This window comes from Pelmatolapia mariae, linkage group LG12 (genome assembly GCF_036321145.2).
Source record: "Pelmatolapia mariae isolate MD_Pm_ZW linkage group LG12, Pm_UMD_F_2, whole genome shotgun sequence".
NCBI classification, from domain to species: domain Eukaryota; kingdom Metazoa; phylum Chordata; class Actinopteri; order Cichliformes; family Cichlidae; genus Pelmatolapia; species Pelmatolapia mariae.
In genome coordinates this window covers 27,588,519-27,608,335 of record NC_086237.1, presented here as the reverse complement: position 1 = coordinate 27,608,335, position 19,817 = coordinate 27,588,519, and the positions used below count along the sequence as shown (strand labels likewise).

Sequence of the window (19,817 nt, the reverse complement as noted above, 5' to 3'; positions counted from 1 at the left end):
TATATATATATATATATATATATATGTATATATATATATATATATATATATATATATATATATATATATATATATATATATATATATATATATATATATACATGTATTTATTGCATAGTCTACTGCGTTTCTGTGTTTCTTTTGAGCAATTTGATACTGATGGACATAACAGGCAACCTCCAACTAGAGTATAAATAAGGTAATCTAAAGTAAATGTTCCTTAATTTTCTTGAGAGCAACTGGCAAATAAATGTATTAAATATATTTAGATTTTAGAGTCGTTCCTATAGCTTGATGGTACAGAGGACTACATATCCCAATAACCAAGGAATCTCGTCATATCCAACCACAAGCGAGAACTCATGGTGCATTCAAATAATACTGATTAAAGTGTAATTTCGAAAACTTCTAGCGGGGAAACAGAAAAAATTACAAATTTCAGACAATTTCATACCCTTTTAAGTAAAGATTAAAAAAGACATATTAAGCTGGAATTACAATTACGTACTGAATTATATTTGAACGATTTGGCTTGTTCTACATAAGTTATACCCGTGCATTTTTGGTATTGACCGTTTGCAAACGCAACAAAGAAGGGTATTTATCTTATCCATATTTAGATATTTATTTATATTTGGCATCTAATATTAGTGCAAGTGTTACATATTTAGAATAATTCATGAAGACAAACAAAAACCCATGTTTTTTTCTTGTTTTTACATTTTGCCGATATGACCTGAATGCCTCATTGCCACACCAGTTCCACTTCCCGGAACAAGGAGGAGCTGGTAGTTTATCGCGGATACAAACACAAATCTCCGTTCATTTCGGTAAGTTGGTGTATTTTATGCCACTCGGAGTTTTATCAGGACTAACTGTTTTGAAAACATAAATTAGGCGGTTTGTTGCGTTCACTTAGACGGTTGTTTTACTGTTTAACCGAGAGTAAGTGCTCTTGTATCGAAAAGTCAGGCCTTAATGCACGGGTGGGTTAGCTAGCGGCAGTAGAAATGAAACTAAATCTTTCATCCGCGTCTAAGAAATGCATATCTGTTCCTATATGCATACACATTAAAATCGCTCGCATAACTTGATGTCTTAAGGTTGTAGCTAGAGACTGTGGTTAGTTAGTTAGCTAGTTAGTTAGCCGTTGGTCATTAGCTGCTTGTGTGCCGCTGGTCGGAGCGCTTCACAAATGACTCCTGTTGAATGGCGCCCTAAATCGTTTTCACTGTCATAGGGACGAACGATACACGAAAACTGTGGGAACTGAAGTCTTTGGGGATAACTTCAGTTATCTAACAGATCATCTAAGTCCATTTGACGTTTGTAACTGTAATCAAACATAAAAAAAAGGCTTGGCTATACTTCCTTGCTCTGCATGATCGTTTGGGGCTAACTACAGCCCAGCTGGTCCGTGTCAGTGAAAGAAGTGCGCCTCTGTTGTCTTGTTTGACAAAGTCCGTCTGTTGTCATCTTATTCATGGCATTTTGACAAAGTTAGTGACTGTGTTTGGGTAAAAGGACCGCAGTTAAACTAATAATAATGTTGTCATTGCACATGTACAACGAAATCGGGTGCAGTGCAAAGGTCTGAAAAAAGAAGGCTTGAAAGTATTCCCATTGTAATTATTTATAAAAAGTCTATAAATACACACAGAAATTTCTAAAAGTAATCATAAAAAAGAAGGTAAAACACACATCATATCACACATGCAAAACAATTATCTTGTATTCACTGCAAGGTTCGGTTTCAGCAGTGTTTAGTGCTGTTGTAGCTTTTGGGTAAAAGCTTTTTTCTATATGTTTGTTCTTGTTTTAAATGTACTTAAACATCTGCACGAGGACAGCAGTTCAACAGTGTCCAGATGGATCTTTCAGATGTTTTGGCAATATTATGTTAAACAAATGTGTAAGTGAGGTGTTCTTCCACCAAGATCGGACGTGCTTGTGAGGATCAGCACTACATGAGACTGTATGGTTCCAGTTTGATCTGATATCAAGCTTAGGATCGCTAAAGTAACAGAATTAGACTTTCCTCCTTATCAGTGTGTTAGAAATATTTAATTCTAGAACTTGCATTTGTCTCACCAGCATTGGATCTCTTTATTTCTGTTTAAATGTCTTTACTTAACTCATTAATGTCTTGCTGTCGTATCCGATAAGAACCAAGTTTGCCTTGAATAGAGCCCTAAATTTTGAGAAACTGTTTTTCTCAAGACATTAAGATGACTTTATCTCCCACAGGAGAAAAATCATCCTGGATCAGGCAACTGTTGCATGAAAAAAAACCAAACCTCAGCCTAAATCACGACAATAAATAACAGTTAATTAATAGTTAACAACCTCAATAGTTAAGTGTGTGGGCTTATCACTCCCTGCAAATATGTGTGGTGTGTGCACATCCTCTGGGAGCCTGCAGGTGGATGCTGGGAGGTTGTGTTTGGTATATGACAGGAGAGTGAGACATGTTTTTGTGTTATAATGCAGTTGCTGCTTGAACACCTCCCAGGTTTCTCTCCATTTATTCAGTTCTAGATTTTTTTTCTTGCTACAATTTTAAAAAGTACCACACATTGTTAGGTGATATACACTGATCAGACATAACATTATTACCACCTAATGTTGTGTTGAGCACCCTTTTGTTGCCAAAACAGTCCTGACCTGTTGAGACTCCTGTGCTGTGGTATCTGACATTAAGATGTTAGCAACAGATCTTTTAGGTCCCGTAAATTGCGAGGTGGGGCATGGATTGGACTTGCTTGTCCAGCACATCCAACAGATGGTCGATTGGACTAAGATCTGGAGAATCCACAGGCCAAGTCAACACCTCAAACTCGTTGGTGTGCTCCTCATTGCATTTTTCAAGCAGCATTTTTGCTTTGTGGCACTGCACATTATCCTGCTGGAAGAGGCCACAGCTGTCAGAGAATAACATTACCATGAAATAGTGTGCATGGTCTGCAACAATGCTTAGGTAGGTGGTATGTGGCAAAGTAACATCCACCCAATGTTTCCCAGCAGAACATTCCCGACCACTGGTTCACCACTGTTCCTTCCTTGGACCACTTTTGATAGATACTGACCAATGCAGACCAGGAACACCCCACAAGAGCTGCAGTTTGGGAGATGAACTGACCCAGTCGTCTAGCTGTCACAGTTTGGCCCTTGGAAAAAGAACTCGCTCAAATCCTAACATTCGCCCATTTTTCCTGCTACTAACACATCAACCATGAGGAGACGATGTTTATTTATTCCCTAATATATCCCGACCAACAACAGGTGCCATGATGAAGATGTAATCAGTTTTATTCACGTCACTGCTAGTGGTCATAATGGTATCCCTGATCAGTGTATTTACTAGTTAATACAACAACTGGTATTAACAACCTTTCAGAAAAATGAAATGATATCTGTGTTGATTTGAGAGTTCATTGTAATGCTGCCAAGTTGCTTTTTGGTGAACCAACAGTTTACAAACCAAAGATATATGATGATATAAAAGAGCAACTAAGACTATAACCTATAAACAATTTTATATTTAACTTTCCTTTAAGTGCATTCTGAAAGTTGTCCATAAAGAATACTCCCCCTTTTGTAATATTTGAATATACACATATATGTTTTGAGTATGACATATCGCAGATATTCACAGCTTTCTCTCGTGGCCATCTTTCTCAGGTCTGAGCCTCATCGTTCCTGAACAGGATGATCGACGTGCAAGCATGGGCAGAGTATGTGGTGGAGTGGGCTGCCAAAGACCCCTATGGTTTTCTCACAACTATCATACTGGCTCTCACCCCTCTCTTCATTGCCAGCGCTCTGCTGTCCTGGAAGCTGGCCAAGATGATCGAGGCACGTGACCGCGAACAGAAGAAGAAGCAGAAACGTCAGGAAAACATAGCCAAGGCCAAGAGGACCAAGAAAGACTGAGCCGGCGAGGGCTAGGATAGGGGCATTGCAAAGGACGAGCAAACCATCACGCTCGCAGGCCTCCTTTTCTAAATAATGACACGGTGCCCTTCCTTGTCCCAGCCCTACTATCAGCACAGGGCCACTATGCCTCATGTCCAGGGTAGGAGGAGGGACGCTGGCCCCACAGACTTAACAGTGCTGATGGACAGTACTGCCCTGAGGAAGCTTGTCCCAGTGGGACTTTGGTCAGCAACAGCACAGTAGTCATCTGTATAACGTTTTTATACAGTGACCTGCTGTTATATCGTGCAGCTGTTGCAACACCTTGCATTCCATTGTTGGCATCCCCGTTTTGCTGAAATGATGACATAATGAGAATAATGGAACTTTTTAAGCTTGATAACTTGCAAGCTATCCAAATGATTACTTTATGATCAATAAAATTTTCATGGTTGGTAAGAAAGCTTCCTTTCTTTGGATTTAATATTGTGCTGTGTACTTATTTACCCATAAACACTGAATCAGAGGGCTGGTAATAAAATACACTACCACAAATTCAAAAAAGTAGGCTCGCAATGTTCAGTAAGGTGACAGCAAGTGCATTTAAGGGTAATACTCCTGTATGTGCAAGGTCTTATTGTTGATTATGGAGTTCTAAAATATAAAAGCATCAAACAAATCAGCATGATCTGCGGTACAGGAAGGTGAAAAGTAATATTTAACAGGTGTGCCTTTATTAAATATCAATTTAAAAATAGTAAACCAGGATTACATATTATACAAACAACTTGTGTTTCATGTACTGTATGCTTTTAATTTGGATGCAGACCTTTGCTCATTTTATTAGACATTTTTTATTTTTGTTTATAAGTAGAAAGTGGATTACCTTCACTTTGATTCAGTGTTGTAAAATAAAACATTCAAAAGTCCACAGGGGTTGGTATTTTTATGGGTGGCGACTGGCTTTCTTGAGTACTCGTGAGCCTATAAAGAGGCAGTCAAAGCAGTTTAGTGTAACTGTTTTCTGTTTCTTAGTTTTACTTCCCTGCGTTCAGAGAACTGATGTCTCATGACTGCGTTTAGAATGACAGACATGAGAAGGAAGACTGTTTTAAGCTAACGTTAGACCTTACTGCTCTTTTAACTAGTACAGTACAGTGCAAAAATCTCGTCTTCCCCTCTCTCCCCAATTTCCTGTCCATCTCTACTTAGTATCCAATAAAAAGAGCAAAAATATATCTGACCATTTCAGAGGATTTTTAAAAATTTGGTAAGCCACTGACCACTAACTTTACAATGAATCATTCAAGCATTAAAAAGACTCCTATGACTTTAGGGATGAACCACTGTTGTGTCTACACATAACAAAGAAAAAAAACAATTTCAAATTGTACCTCTAGGCACTTTATTACTAGCAGCCTGTCACAAAAATACATAATTACCATTTCTGTAGTAGAATCTATGAAAACTGCCCAAGACAACACAGTTTGGAGAGGTGTAAAATAGTATTTTTGCAACAACAGGGTGACAAATAGGAATATTTTGGCATGCTGAGCAGTTTGCCCTTAAAGAATCTGGACAAAAGAAGAAGTGACAGCCTTAAACAAAACTATCTATCGAAGATGAACGGTATCTGAAAGTTATGTCCTTAAGAAATGGGGGAAAAAATGCAGCAAAGATCTGACACAGATGCAAAAGTCTCATCATAAATGGTCTCAGTGGAAGGGTGGCTGTGAGGAATCTATGCTTAAAGAGAAACAGGAAGAAAAGGCTGAGTTATTCTACAAGAACTAGACTGAAAATTCAGTGATGAATGCAAATTTGACATTTTTGGGTTAAATCGTCATGAGCATTGTACGGAGGAGGTCAGGAGAGAGATACAACAGTGAACATCTACAGCCATCTGCAAAACACAGCACAGGCTCTGTCATGGTTTGGAGCTGCGTTTCAACCAGTGATGTTGGAGGTCTTGATAAAACTGATGGAATTACGAACATCAGATTATGATCCTCCGTTGTTCAGCATGAAAATCATCCCAAATGCATTTCAAATCCAGTAAAAATAAACGTGGATAGAAAAAACACACAATGGAACACTATCAGTCATGGATTGGTCTCCCCAGAGTCCGAACCTCAATATTACTGAAGCAGGGTGGGATCATCGGGACAGAAAACAGAACAAAAAGCAGCCAACATCCAAAGAAGAGCTTTAAATTACAAGGAAAACCTGCCTAAAAGAGTTCAGGCTGTTCTAAAGAATAAAGGCAAGGATACCAAATATTGACTTTTTTGCCTAGTTTACTGTATTTTTATAGGTTTGCACATTTCAGATAAATTGCTGCATCTATTTCCCAGTTTCCTAGCAAAATAAAGAAATCAGGAGTAGCTCAAGACTTTACACAGAACCGTGTCTGCCCAACATATACTGTCAACATAAATGAGAGAACAATGTCTTTAAATCCATAAACTGCAACATTATTATTATTATTTGTGATCTTCAAATCAATATTCTGTAGCAAAGAGACATTAACAGTTCATTTAATGTAACCACATTTAATAAATTATACTTATTTCACTTTCCCTGAAAGATGTTTGTAGTCGTACTCAGTGCAATTTATTCATTTTGTTTTCTTTTTTATCATTCAGTCTTTCACCAGTGTTACGGTAACAACCAGCATGAACTTAGTTTAATTCAGCTTCAAGATAAGTGATGGATACTCTCATGTGTATATATATATAATACAGACACAAGCAGCAAGAAAAGAAGAACCCCCGTAATGCAGTCTGGTAACGCAAACACCCAAAATTTATGGGGACGTTGACTACATTATACTCTAAGGAATTTCCAATATTAAATCTCAAGTAATTTTATTGTGGGGCCCCTTTTGTTGATTGGATTAGTCTTTCTTGGAAGTGGGCATCCAGGAGCCAGGCTGGAACGTGTTTGCAGTGCTGGTTGGTTCCTCGTTGAATTCTTGCTTGCCGAAGCTGGTGGCAGCTGCATGGCCCTTGGCCACAGTACTCGCAGGAGTCGCCACCAGACCCTCCTTGTACTCTTTAGCCAGCAGAGCCCGATCTTTCTCCTCCACCTCCTTGGCTTTTGTTTTTATCTGCTCCCTGCTGGACTCGTTCTTCAGCAGCTCCTATAAAATGCACAAACATACGTGGATACTCAGGGTTTCTGCAGCCATCGCCAAATTCTAAGACGTTTTCAATACTGCACACAATGCAGCTGAACACCATTTTAAATGTCACAGAATAATGGAAATCCCATGAGGATATTTCTGACTAATAATAATAATTCAAATAATACTTGTATCAGTGGTTTCTAGATATAGACTATAACAATAATAATTAGAAGCAATGATTCCCCTGACCGGGACTCAGATAAATGTCATAAGCTTATTCATTTATTATATAATAATTTACCCTATTATGCTTTCAGAGAGGCTGAGGCTCCAGGTTTTGTATATGGATAAGCAGTCTGAAGTCTGGGGGTCAAGCTCAGACTTCAGACTGCACTTATGTCTCTTACAGGGTTTTTTTTTTTTATTCTCGGCTCTCTATGATTGTCAGTGAGAGCGGGTATCCTGGATGCAGTGAGTTTAGGTAAACAGCCCCAAACACTTTTAACGTTTACTTGTTTGCAAGCAGCAACCAATCAGAAGAAAGCTGGCTTTAACAAAGGAAATAGATTAACTTCAGTCACATTTTCAGGACTAGCTGACTAGCAGTGTTTTCTGCAGGTTTCAGCTCAGTGAAACTCAACAGAGAAAGAGAAGATTAAAAATAGACCACTTCTGCTTTGTGAATGTATAACACTGCACTCTTTGGAACCTCTTAACAATAAGTTACAATGAGCTCCTGAGATCACGAGGGCAAGCAACATCTCTGACACTCTATCCATTTGCATCACCCACCCAGCTGGACATTATCTGATTGTGGTGTTGGAAATCTTGAGCTGGCAGTTTCGTGAAGATTGGAAAATCTGAGTATGTCCTACTTGCTGGAAACTCCAAACTCTCCTGCAAAACTCAAGCGGTGATAATTTCCACTCCTTAATCGACTATCTCTGTTTCGTCTTAGAGCATCAGCTGCTCACCAGTCAAAGTTAAAGGAGAAATTAAGCTGCACTGGGAAGCTTCCAGGAACAAATGTGTGCACGTGTCCAGTATGAAGTAGGGCATTCACCAGAAGAATAACAAACGTGTTCAGTTAACCTGGATTGGTCCAATAAAACCTGGTTAAAAATGTAGTACTTGGAACACATCGGTAAGCTAACATGACAGGAAGCATTCGCAATATAAACCACTCCATGGAAACAGTTATAAACTGGTCACAGTCCACTGGTGGAATAGTTACCCACTTGAGCCGCTGTTAGTGTCCAGTGATGTTAGCCTCGCCCTAGCTCAAGGAGCCAGAAAGGAAGGGAGGAATGGGCATAATGCTGTTGTGTGCTGGCTGAAATGAAGGACTGGAAAAGAGAGGGGAGAGCTGTGGCCAAAAAGCCCTGCTTTGGGGAGGGAGACAAACATACTGAGCTGCTTTTCCAGCCTGTTAATGACAGGATTTAATCCAATCAATTTATGTCGGCTTGGACCGGGAAAAGAGGGAGCGTGACAAGGGGTAGGGTAATGTGCTGGGAGTGAAGCCTTGGCCACATCAACACTGTCCAGCTGTCGATGGCAGCTATTGGGCAGACGCGAGGCAGAAAATTGGAAGAGAATGTTCTGGCAGTAGAGGCAGGGGATGGCATTGGCTACTGGCAGGCAGAGTGGACAGAGAGATAGAAAGAGTGCCTGGGTATTGGCCTTCCAAGGGATTTCCTATAGACCTACATTTCACAGGCCAAATAATTTCCAGCATTCTCACATTTAAAGAGCAATAAACCCAGTGAGAGGTACACAAGGGGGAAAAACTGCACTCCTTCACCATTCCCATCTCACAGGCTGCCAGAAATAAAACACAAAAAGGCAAGATGCAGGCTTCTGCTGGAAAAAAAAGAGAAAGAAAGTAAACTAGGACATGGTGTCAGTGAGCCCCTTGTTCAGAGGCTGATTTTGCTCTCAGCCTCACCATCAATGCACTTCAGCTGCTGTTTATTTTAACACCTGTCCCCCAAAGTTCCCGGATTCAGTTCGAGACTGTAAGATAAAACAAATCAAAGCCTTTCTCCTTCCCATCTTTGCTTCTTTCCCTCCCTTGTAACCAGTCCCCCAGAGTCCAACCATCAGCACAGCGGGGAGGCTGGGTGGAGACGTACCTCGATGGAGGGGGGCTCCTTCCGTCTGCCTCGGATCCAAGCTGGAGGAGAAGCAGGAGGAGGAAGAGCAGAAATAAGACGAGTGAGAACACCCACACAAACATATGCTGCACAAACACAACCTGCAGTCATATTTAAAAGCTGCAACTATAGCATCACAGAGTTTCAGGGGCACTTCAGTAGCTCAGCGTAACTACCGGGTAACCAAACTAGCTCGGGGACTGTATGCAGGGTTTTTGGTTTTGGTTTGTTTTGTTTCATTTTACTTAGCACACTATAGGGAAAACATCCAGAGTTATACACATGGCAAACTCAAAACGCAAATACTGCTTTAGTGTAGGCAGAACAGGGCCATCGGGCTCTGCATCTCAGAGGGGAAAGAGGGGATCTGCTCTGATCTTTGAATTTGAAAGTACACACTCTGTCATTCTTCATCAATACCTCTGTCCTTCTTCTTCCTCCCGAGCAGAACTGTGTCTGTCTGTCTGTCTGTCTGTCACCCCCCCCCCCCCCCTCTTCTTTTTAAGAAGCTCTATTTTGGCTGAGCTGGCTGCACAGCACAGAAGGGTAAAGGGAGCCAGCAAGAAAGAGCGAGAGAGATTTTGTAACTCTTCCTCCAGCTAGCACGGGGATTCTGGGCCTCTTTTATCCCTTTCTTATTTGCATCCTGATGAAAATGCATGAGGGATGGGGCGAAGCAGGATGAGGGGTTTAAGGTGGATAAAGCCAGTCTGAGACAGAGGGAACAGTTTGTATCCAGTTGTAAGAAATTTGAAACACTATTTTATGCTACGGTTGTATAACACCAGCAGAAGGCATCTTTGATAAACTCATGAATACCCTTTTCACAACCCCGCCCCCCAACTCCATCTTGCAGTTTGGGGGAAAATAAAAAAAATAAAAAAATCAGTGGATTAGCCGAGGCCCCAAAAGATGCAACCATGAATATGTCATTCCAGTTTATTTGTGCAGCACTTTTTTTTTTCTTTCATATAAACCCTGCCGGATAGCTCTTTTGTAAACACTCCCATTTATCCGTGTTAGTGATAGTTAAAATATGTAACAGTGATGCTACTGCCCAGACTTACCGTCCCACTCCATCGGAATGCTGCCTTCCATATATTCATATTCTTTAGCATTGGCTGCTTCTACTATCCGCTTGGCACGGACAATCCTTCCTGGAAAAAAAAACAAAAGCAAAGAAAAAAAAAAAAAGACAGCATGAGGAAACAAGAGTGAGATAGAGACGCCCAACAACGATGCACACAAAACGCGAAACAGGACAAACACAAAGCGCAGACACAATGCTCTCAGTCTCCTGCTCACGCAGACGCACAGATACAGACAGACACACAAATACGCAGAGGGATGACAGCGCCGTGACAGGCCATGGATGATTACCTCGCGGCCCTCGGGCCCTTCTCCTCAGATCTTGCTGAGTGGCTCCAAATCTGGGCTAAGCCTTTATGCAAATCAGCCTTCCTTTAAACCAACCAACCACAGCCCCCCTCACTGACAACCTCTTCCAATCACAGCTCTCCGGCTAACAATGCCCTCCAAAATCAACATCAAGCCGAGCGGGAGACAAAAGAGGTCAGATATGACAGAGAACAGGAGAGGCACGAGCTGCGTGGAATATTAAGTGCTCCTTTCCCTATCTGTATACAGCACAACGCTCGCTAGCAGCAAGGCCACCGCCAATTATTTTGGACAAATCTGCTGATTAGACAAGTCGGGCTGGCACACAATGACACGGAGATGGTGGCAGGAGCAAAGGAGAGCGATATAGGCAGAATAACAGAGAGAGAGAGAGCAAGAGTATTAAAAAAAAGACCCAGTTGTGTATGTCTTTGGGTGGTGCTACAGAGCGTCACACAGTGTTCACTAATAACAAGCGCTGTGTTTCCATAGTTTCTCCTCACAGGTAGCCGGGTGTCTATCCTATCGCTTCCATCCCTCTGAGAAATGATGAGGCAAAAGAAGGAGGAGGTGGAAGGAGGGAGAGGGAGAGTGATGATGCATGGCAAACATGGCTAGAAGGAGAGAAATGGATGGGCAAGGAAAAACAACACGCTTCAAAACACAGACAATCTGTCAGGAATCCATCACAGTTTCTCCGCAGCTGACTGGACATGGACAAATGGAGGCAACCACCTCCATGCACACTGCAGACTGATGGCCTTAATGTTTACTTCAGCCATAACAGATAGCTATGGCACTGGGACGGATAAATGATGGCATCCTGGAAAAAAAAAAAGAAGAAGAAGAAGAAGAAAGTGTCGACTGTGTGTTTGCTTCACTTGTGTCACTGAAATGTATTTGTCCCGCTCAAGTTCATTTTGGGGAAGAAAAAAGCATTTTTCATCCCTGTTCCCGTCTGTAATTACTTCTTATGAGGATGATTCTTTTCCATACTTTATCCAGCCTATATAGTAATCAGGTCATCTAATTAGGCTACTATTGCGTTGGTTCTGCCTTGGTTCCCACTAGATTGTCACTATAGGGCCCCACAGGCTCCAGTTTTGCAGCTTTATTTTAGTGGTATCCAGGTCTGACAAAACACTGCATACTTTCAACCCCCCAAAACTGCAAAATAGGCCGGGCAATGTGCAAAAAAACATTGTCACTTATTTACATGTATGCCTCAAAATGTCTTCTGAGAAATACTTTCCTCGAAACCCCCCCCACGCGATAGCACAACAAAAACAACTGCCAGCAAGCAAAAATGCTGTGCTCTCCAGGCAATACTAACAAATGCATTTAACAGGTATGCTAATTATGAACAGATCATATCCATATTTGCATGGGGTGTGGGTGGCAGCAGACAAAAATGGTACAATTATATTACAGTCCCCACAAGCAATGTGCTTAGCTGCAGCTAATGCCTGGCTAATAAGCATAAAGAGAGGCACCCACTTTGTCTCTCTCTGTCTCCATCGCTCTTCACTGGGTTGCATCCTCCCCCTTGACTCTCCGTCACACTCCAACATGGCTGTCCTCTTGTCTTGTTGCCTTTTGCAGCATGACTAAACCCCTTCCACCACGTCCTTTATCCCCGCATTTAAATAACAAATACAGTATGTACATATATTTATGAAACACGACTGATCCTCCCACCACATACGCGTTGGGTGGAGGTGTGTCAGTCTGATATGGTGAATCTCCCTCTGTAGGTAATCGCTGTTCTTGTACGGCTATGAAATGAAACATGCACAAACACAGAGACATGGGCCATAGCCATACTGCCGTACTGCTTCTACAACAGCTGACATAAGAATACACAGTATTAGAACTACAATTAGTGCATACAGCCTTACTTTTTAATTAATGTAGCATAACCAAACTGCCAACAACAATAATATTTACAAATCATCTCTCTTCATATCATTCATATTCGTCTGTGTTTGTACCTAAAATATCTCAGTTATATATCGTTAGTGTGTGCTTTACTGGAGTCTATAGACTTTAGGATTCCTGACACATACAGTCATCAGACCAGGTGTAAGCCATCTTTCTGCTTCGCACTTCAGCCTTGCACACACCTACTCCCCCACCTTTAGAGAGAGCAAGAGAGCGGTGGGAGAGAGAAAGTGAGGTATGAAGGGTGTTGGGAGCTCTCCATCTCGGCGGGCCCCCTTGTGACAGGTCTGCCTTCTCATCACTCACTAGGGGAAACCTACTTACCAGTCAAATGCGCACACCCACGGACGCGCGCGCGTACGCACAACTGGCTGGAGAGCAGGCAGATTAACCTGAGGGACAGGAGCGAGGACGCTGCCTCTTACCGTGAAGGACAAACGCAGTGCTGCGTTGGAGAAGGGGAGGGGCCACCGGCAACAGGAATGAAATCCCACTGCATAAATATTCATGAGCCATCTCACCTGTCTGAACGCGACTCATCTGTGAGCCTAGCTGTGGAACCTGTGGGGGAGGGATGGGAGAGGAAAAGGAAGGAAGGAAAGAAGGAAGGGAGGTGACAGAGGGGGGTTGCTGTGGCAGCCACACTTCAATAATTCCCACTCGTTAAAATAAGACATGATGCGCTCCGAGGGCTGCTCTTTGAACCCCGAACACACCCCGCTAAACTCCATCACCTGCTTCAACACACACACACACGCACACACACCAAACTTCACACATCAGCTCCCAGGTGAGTACCGCTGAGGGCGACCTGAGAGGTTTTTCACCTCCACAATGTCATTCCAGGCATCTCGCGCTGTCGCCTCCACTGCACACTTTTCTCCTGCACTCCGTTTTTCATTACAGACGCGGATGTCAAGGGAACGCACTTCGATTAGCAACATCCGGGTAATGAGAGTCCTTTAACGTAGACAGGATGCAGCTGAATGAGCTCTCTGCATCTGACCCCAGCTTAGTGGGTCTGAATTGTAATGCAGACTTTTAAAAAAACTGCAACAACATCTCAGCAGAAAGAGGCTTGTTTTTTTTGTTTTTTCTCCTTCCAGTCCTTGTGCTTGTGGGAGGCGAACCAGAGATTTTTAGGCCTGGTTCAGAGCAGAAACAAAAAAAGCCACCCTGAAGCAGCGAGCAGTATTTGAGCTTCGTTTATTCCTCTCCGTGCTGCTGGAGAGGAATGGGGGACCAGTACGTGCATTGTAATGGACAGCTTTATGAAGATGGAGTGATCCGATAAGCTTCAGGGATACAAGGGCAAGCAGGTAACAATATGGACAGCCCCCACAACTCCCTCACTCCAATTTCTTTCCCTGGGAAAAAAAAAATGGAGGGGATGTGTGAGGCCTGTAACCATGGTTACCCATTAGCCCAGAGCCAAGTGATGCAGGATGCGGTTTAGAGGGAAAAGGCCAGTCGCTGTTTTGCATCAGTTCTGCTGGGAGGAGGAGCTTAGGTCTAAAGTAGGCTTCCTGCCGCTGCTTTCAGTTCCATTCAGCCCTCGTTCTGTTTGTCCCTGTTGCCGTCGATCCCGCTGAGGCTTGGAGCGCCTCACTGCAGGAACAGGGGAGAACAACTCATATCGAAGTAGTAGCGCTTTAAGAGGAATACTTGGATTTCCCCTGTGTTTTTACTTTTAACTAAAAGCTTAAGGCTAGTGGAGATACCATGGCCCCGTCTGCCCAAGACCACCCAAATTCAAGTTTCCTTCCTGCCCAGTGGGTTATAAAAAAGGAATGTAGTGAGCCAGGAAGTCAGCGTCCTTTGTGAGGCTGTGGAGCGGCATGGACCCCCTTGCTACCTCAGCGGCTCCTAAGAGGCCCATCTGTGTGATGTCCATACACCAAGCTGTCCACCCCTTTCTATTCACCTGCATCACTCCCATCCAGCCCCCTTCCTTTTCCCTCCATTGCACCTTGAGTCCCCCCACTGTTTCTCCGCATTAACCTATCCCCACCTTCCCTCTCTCCCCCTCTATCTGCCCGCCTGTTCCACCCACTCATTTCACCCTCTTTCTGTCAGGATACCCTTCTTTCACTTTTACTCTCTCCATTCTCCCCACACTCTATAATTTCACCCCATATGTCAGCTTTCCCTTTGTTCTTTGTCACTCACTTTCACGTTACCCACCTTCTTCTCCACCCTCCGCGAGTCTCCCTCGCCCTTATCTTTTCTCCCATACTCCTCGCCTTATTTCTCTCTGCCTGTCTGCTTTATTAAAATATTCTGAATTGAATGAGCAGTGGCAGGCTGCTCGTGCGCTGGCCTGTCTGTCAGCCTTCCTGGTTGAGTTTCTGACCGACAAAGACCCCCGAGGTGTCAAAACACCTCGCTGGCTATCTTACCACGCAGAGCTGTGACCGTGCTGGATGTGAATCACATCTGGGTCATCTGGCAACATTTCTTTAAATCCGTTTTGCTGTCTTTCTTCTTCTGTTGGCAAGATGTCCGTTTGGAAGATGTGAAAACAATGCAACTGATACTCAGACTTAATGTATTACAGATACAGGCCTACTGCAGATAGGCAGTGGTTAATGGACCTGCGAAATGCCACTTAAACCCCTAATATTGGATCGAGGCCCACTTGAAATGTTCCGCCATAGAAAATAAATGTTCCCATCTCTCATTTTCAGCCTCTATCCTTTCAAATGCCTTTTTAATGAAGTAGTTAAGCCACTCCATGATGTACAACCAGATACACATACAAATACACACTTGGCAGCCATTTTTAGAGACATTAAAATGCCTAGAAGGACCCTGCCAGTATACACCAAGATGAGCTAAAGCCTATAATGATTAAACAACCTTCATTTAAACCGCGAGCATTGCAAAGCTGCTGATCAATTAGCGTGATTTACTGTGGCGTCTCTGGACGTAGCTGCACCGTGGCAAACGCCGACTTGGTGTCCTACTGTAGGGTAGACCTTCCTTCATCACACCCTGGGGATGAGTCGTGGCAGAATAAACAGCCATTTGGACCCTCGTCGCTCTCCGCTGTGACTCCTTTCCGTGGAAATATGCGGCTTGAATCAATGCTCTGATGACACACAGCCATCTGTTGTTGTCTTAAGTGTGTTAGGGCATGAAGTGGAGAGAAAACACACAATGGCAGATCTTCTTCTTCTTCCTTTTTTTTTTTTTTTAAATACAAAGCTGATAGTACACAAAGTGTGTAGCTGTCATTTCACTTAAAGACATCCACACACAATCAAATACGCGTATGCCAGTGCAAAAAGCGCACACCTCCTCCCTCGGTCCCCAGAGTCGCCCATCCTGAAATAGCAGAACTGAGGCCTTTTCAGTTTTTCACTTCATAGAACAGAGCTGGGGAATCAAATAAATAATAGACAAAGAAAGAGGGATAGTGATAGGACGACAAGTCAATGCATCTTTTCTCTGCAACAGCGTGGCGCACCTCTGAATCTCTTCCATTCTCCGTGCAGCGTAGAGGACCAATAGATTAAAACTGCATGGCACACACTGCGAAAATGAATAGCGCTAAAAATACATCCTTTTCACTGAGACATGAAAGGAAACTGCCTTTCCCCTGTCCAGTATTGAGCAGCCATTGATTCCAAGACAAAGGCTACACCTCCTCAAAGAGGTAAGAAAAATAGCAATCATACAGGCAATTATTTTCAAATGTGCCTGCAGCGGCCGATAATGTCAGCGCGCCTCTCTTACTAAATAAAGGGAGGGAAGGCAGGCGTCAAAGCTGCAGGCCCACTGCCGAAGACAAATGAGCCCATCCACAGAATGCTTTGCTTTCATCTGGGCAGCATGACATGGAGCCCCATGCAGCGTGAGGAAGAGCCGGGCCCGGGGGAGAGATGCACACAGAAAGAAAGAATATAGATTCTCTATTTAGCTCTGTGGAGACAACACCGAAGCAAAGACCTTCTAAGACCAATGGCCAGATTGCCAGTAGCTCTCTAGTAGCTCTGCCACAGACAACAATCGCTGGGCCTCCACAGCCTATAGCGCATTTCTTTCTATGAAGCAGCAGCACACGGTAGGCCTTTATAGTCCGACCTTTTTTATAAAGACAGAGACTCTCGCTCTTTCTCTCTCAAGGCAAGTGCTTCAGACCCAGGCTCTTTCATTTTGATGAAGAGCAGCATCTGAGGAGAAGGGGTTAGAAAGCTCTCTGCTGGGTCTAGCCCTCCTCACTGCTGAAATACTCCACTGTTTTGAATAGAAATCTTCACTGGAAATACTTCAAAGGAGGAAAAATCCAGTGGCAACGATGAAAGGGAGGGGCGAGCGAAGGAAGGGCTACGTGAACGCAAATAAGAAGGGCAACCTAAGAAGAAGTTGTTGAAATCAGATAGGACAGATGCACACAAAAAAGACGTTGTTTCCTTTTTCTTCTCCGTCTTAGAAACCATTACCGTGCTACTATGTAAACCACCCCTGGCTGTCAGGATTGCTTATGCCCCAGATTTCTAAAGATAACAGACTGAGAGAGAGGTAGAAAATGGAACCAGGAAAGCATGGATAAAGGTAGAGGTGGATGGAAGGAGCACTAGGGGTGAACAAAATGAAGTGAAGAAAATGCCGGAGGATGACCGCCTCACCTGCATCGACTGCTACTCATGTGCTGCAGTGGAAAGCCCTGCGGTCCATGCCTAAAGAACCTAAAGCCCCTTCTTGGCCTATCAGTTTAAGATCAAAAAGAGCTCGCTTTAGCGAGACATATGGACTGAATAATGCATCTGCTTTAGTTCCACAAGGCTGGACAGGCTGAGTGCCAGAAATAAAAGGAAGCAAATGTGTCTGCCATATATTCCTTTATGTTTATTATGAATGTATATATGAGACTGTATACGTGCCTGTCTGGCAGTCATGATGGTGTCTGCTAGGTACCAGTTTTCCTATAAGCCAACTAGCCTCTCTACTCTGTCAGTCATTGTGATGGGACAGTGAACACTTTTTCCTGTAGCGTGCCAAAAAATGGGCTGCTGTGATGTCTCATTTGAATAGTCTGACAGCCGGGGGTAGAGAAGCGGCCTTGTAATGAATTATAAATACAAGGTGGGTGCAGGTTTCCCCGCAAACTGCTGAGAAAAGGTGAAGCACAAAGTCAAGTTCAGTCGAAAAAGAAAGCAGGCTTGCAACCTGCCAGGTATTCGCTCCTCTTCAGCAAATCAAAAAACGCAGACAAACAAGCAGTTCGGGTTTTTTTGTTTTTGTTTTTACAGCACCTCGGTGTTTAATGACTATTCACCTGCTGCAAGTGAAAGAAAAACTTTTTCTGGCCTGTAAAATGTGGGACCAAGAGAGGGAGACAAACACAAGCTTGTGTAGGAGAGCAAATCCTGCTCACATGCAGTGATTCTGGAAAAATCCTTTGGAATCAATAAGCCAGATGTCTGTGATGTTTTCTAAGCAATATCATGTCCAAGGGAGACAAAGGTCCTGCTCTGTGACCTGCAAGGTATGTTGCTGGCCTTTTGAGTCAGTCAGAGAGGGTGTGAAGGACACCACTGGCATCCCACAGGCCTGACACAGTTCTACTGCTTGGCTTGAGCATTACATACCGTAGAACTGCCACGTCTCAGAAGGGATATATGACCTTATAAATCCTCACCACAGAGTTGAGTAACAATTTCATCTGCAACAGTGGAACAGCCAAAAACCTCACTGCACTGTCTGCCTCGTCTTCTTTTATGTCTTCCTTCGGCCGCTCCCTCCAGGGGTCACCTCCATTTCACTCTTTACCTAGTAATCTCCTCTGTCACACCACCCCTCACACGAGATCTCACTACACCATCTTGTAAACCTTCCCTTTCACGCTTGCTGCTATCCTTCTATCACAAATCAACCCTTGACAGGCGCCTCCACCCACTCCACCCTGCCTGCATTCCCTTCTTCACCTGTCTTGTCCACTGTCCATTGCTTTGCATGGTTGACCGCAGGTATTTAAACTAACCCAGGTATTTAAACCTCATCACAGAAAACTTCACTGCCAAAAAACATTAAATCCAGTTACTGCAGCATGGACGTCTTCTTTTTCTTCTGCTTCTTTCGGCTGCTCTCTTCAGGGGTCATCACAGCGAATCATCTGCCTGCATCTCACCCAATCCGTAACTATCCTCCACTGTCAACGCATCTTTGTGCAGGTCCTCCTTCACTGTATGCATTAAATCTTCCATCCAATACGACAATGTTGTTATTAAGACTAATACGCCATCTAGCGGCAATCTTATGACACTACAAGGCTAACGTGCATATGAAAAACTTCTCAATGCAGAGAAAGAAGACATGTTACATGCAGGGGCACTGAACTAGCATTAATAACTATTTAAAAGCAAAAGAAGCAGCAGTTAAACAGTAGTTAAAGCTGTAGATGCTAATGTTAGCACACATGTTAGTTTACCTGTCCATGTCTTCTGCTCTGGGATTAAGTAATATTTGTTCCCCAAATGATCGGTCCCGACGTGCTCGCGTACTACTCCGAAGCCACGCCGTAGGATTGCAGCAATCCTGCTCATCTTATAGGGCTACCCAAAGCCCCTGTGTGTGAGTATGTATATATAAATATAGTTTAATGCAGCTCTATCCGCTGTTTGTCCTCTCACGGCGGTCGTTTATGCAAGGGTTCATGGGTTGGGAACAGAATGAACAAACTACTTTGTGATTGGGTGACGGTATCAGACCCACCAATCATCGCATCTGTAGTTGAATGCTTTAGAATCCAACATGGCGGCGACTTGTTTTGAATTCTTGAGAGGCAGCTTGAATTTCTTTGAATTATAAGCAATGAATTGTAAAAATATCACGGTGGAAGTATTTAAGTTGGGTATTTTTCTATTTCATATCGTGTAATGTTTTACAGGACGTCCCGAGACTTACTTTGGATTAAAACGTCACTACATTGTGGCTAACATGTTAGCTTTTGAACTGTAACGCGGTTTAAATACTGGCTAACTGTTAAAACAGAAAGAAGTTGTCTTCATGTTGAAGCTATGTTGGGCTTTCTGACAGCCAGGCGGGCTGGTCTGGATGACCCTCTGAGACTGAGACGAGCGGAATCAACGAGAAGGTGAGAGAGAAGCTCTTATAAACATAACTAGCAAGAAGTCCACAGCAAGCTTTGGACTAATAAAACTATGAAATCGAAAATATACCGGTACTATATGAACATTATGTAACATAACAAGCATCTTAGTTAATACACATACATGAGGTTTTGTTTATAAATAGTTCTTAACTATTGTTAGCAA

At 43.1% G+C, this 19,817-nt stretch overlaps 3 protein-coding genes across 3 annotated transcripts in view; 2 read left to right on the top strand and 1 right to left on the bottom strand.

Moving 5' to 3' along the window:
* The first annotated feature begins 735 nt into the window (after window positions 1-735).
* On the top strand, window positions 736-5,592 carry smim15 (small integral membrane protein 15). Its single transcript, XM_063489048.1, has 2 exons — window positions 736-830; window positions 3,682-5,592. The coding sequence occupies exon 2, from the start codon at window positions 3,709-3,711 to the stop codon at window positions 3,931-3,933; it is 225 nt and encodes a 74-aa protein (XP_063345118.1). The 5' UTR covers window positions 736-830; window positions 3,682-3,708; the 3' UTR covers window positions 3,934-5,592.
* ndufaf2 (NADH:ubiquinone oxidoreductase complex assembly factor 2) lies at window positions 5,304-19,212 on the bottom strand. The gene is made up of 4 exons (XM_063489047.1): window positions 18,971-19,212; window positions 10,266-10,355; window positions 9,178-9,218; window positions 5,304-7,057 (listed from the first exon to the last, which is right to left on the bottom strand). The coding sequence occupies exons 1-4, from the start codon at window positions 19,083-19,085 to the stop codon at window positions 6,812-6,814; spliced, it is 492 nt and encodes a 163-aa protein (XP_063345117.1). The 5' UTR covers window positions 19,086-19,212; the 3' UTR covers window positions 5,304-6,811.
* The window catches only part of ercc8 (excision repair cross-complementation group 8), a 13,081-nt gene continuing 12,358 nt past the window's right edge, over window positions 19,095-19,817 (top strand). Inside the window, exons 1-2 of the mRNA XM_063489042.1 lie at window positions 19,095-19,113; window positions 19,534-19,636. Of these exons, the coding sequence (XP_063345112.1) occupies window positions 19,560-19,636 (77 nt within the window). The 5' untranslated portion in view covers window positions 19,095-19,113; window positions 19,534-19,559. The remainder of the gene's footprint in view (window positions 19,114-19,533; window positions 19,637-19,817) is intronic.

Bases quoted from the DNA above. Each gene is read 5' to 3' on its own strand.
- smim15 (XM_063489048.1), top strand. From the start codon at position 3,709: ATGATCGACGTGCAAGCATGGGCAGAGTATGTGGTGGAGTGGGCTGCC.
- ndufaf2 (XM_063489047.1), bottom strand. From the start codon at position 19,085: ATGAGCAGGATTGCTGCAATCCTACGGCGTGGCTTCGGAGTAGTACGC. The intron at 10,356-18,970 runs GTAAACTAACAT...TTTTTTTTCCAG, and splicing joins AGAGCAGAAGACATGGACAG to GAAGGATTGTCCGTGCCAAG. The intron at 9,219-10,265 runs GTAAGTCTGGGC...CTTCTCCTCCAG, and splicing joins CATTCCGATGGAGTGGGACG to CTTGGATCCGAGGCAGACGG.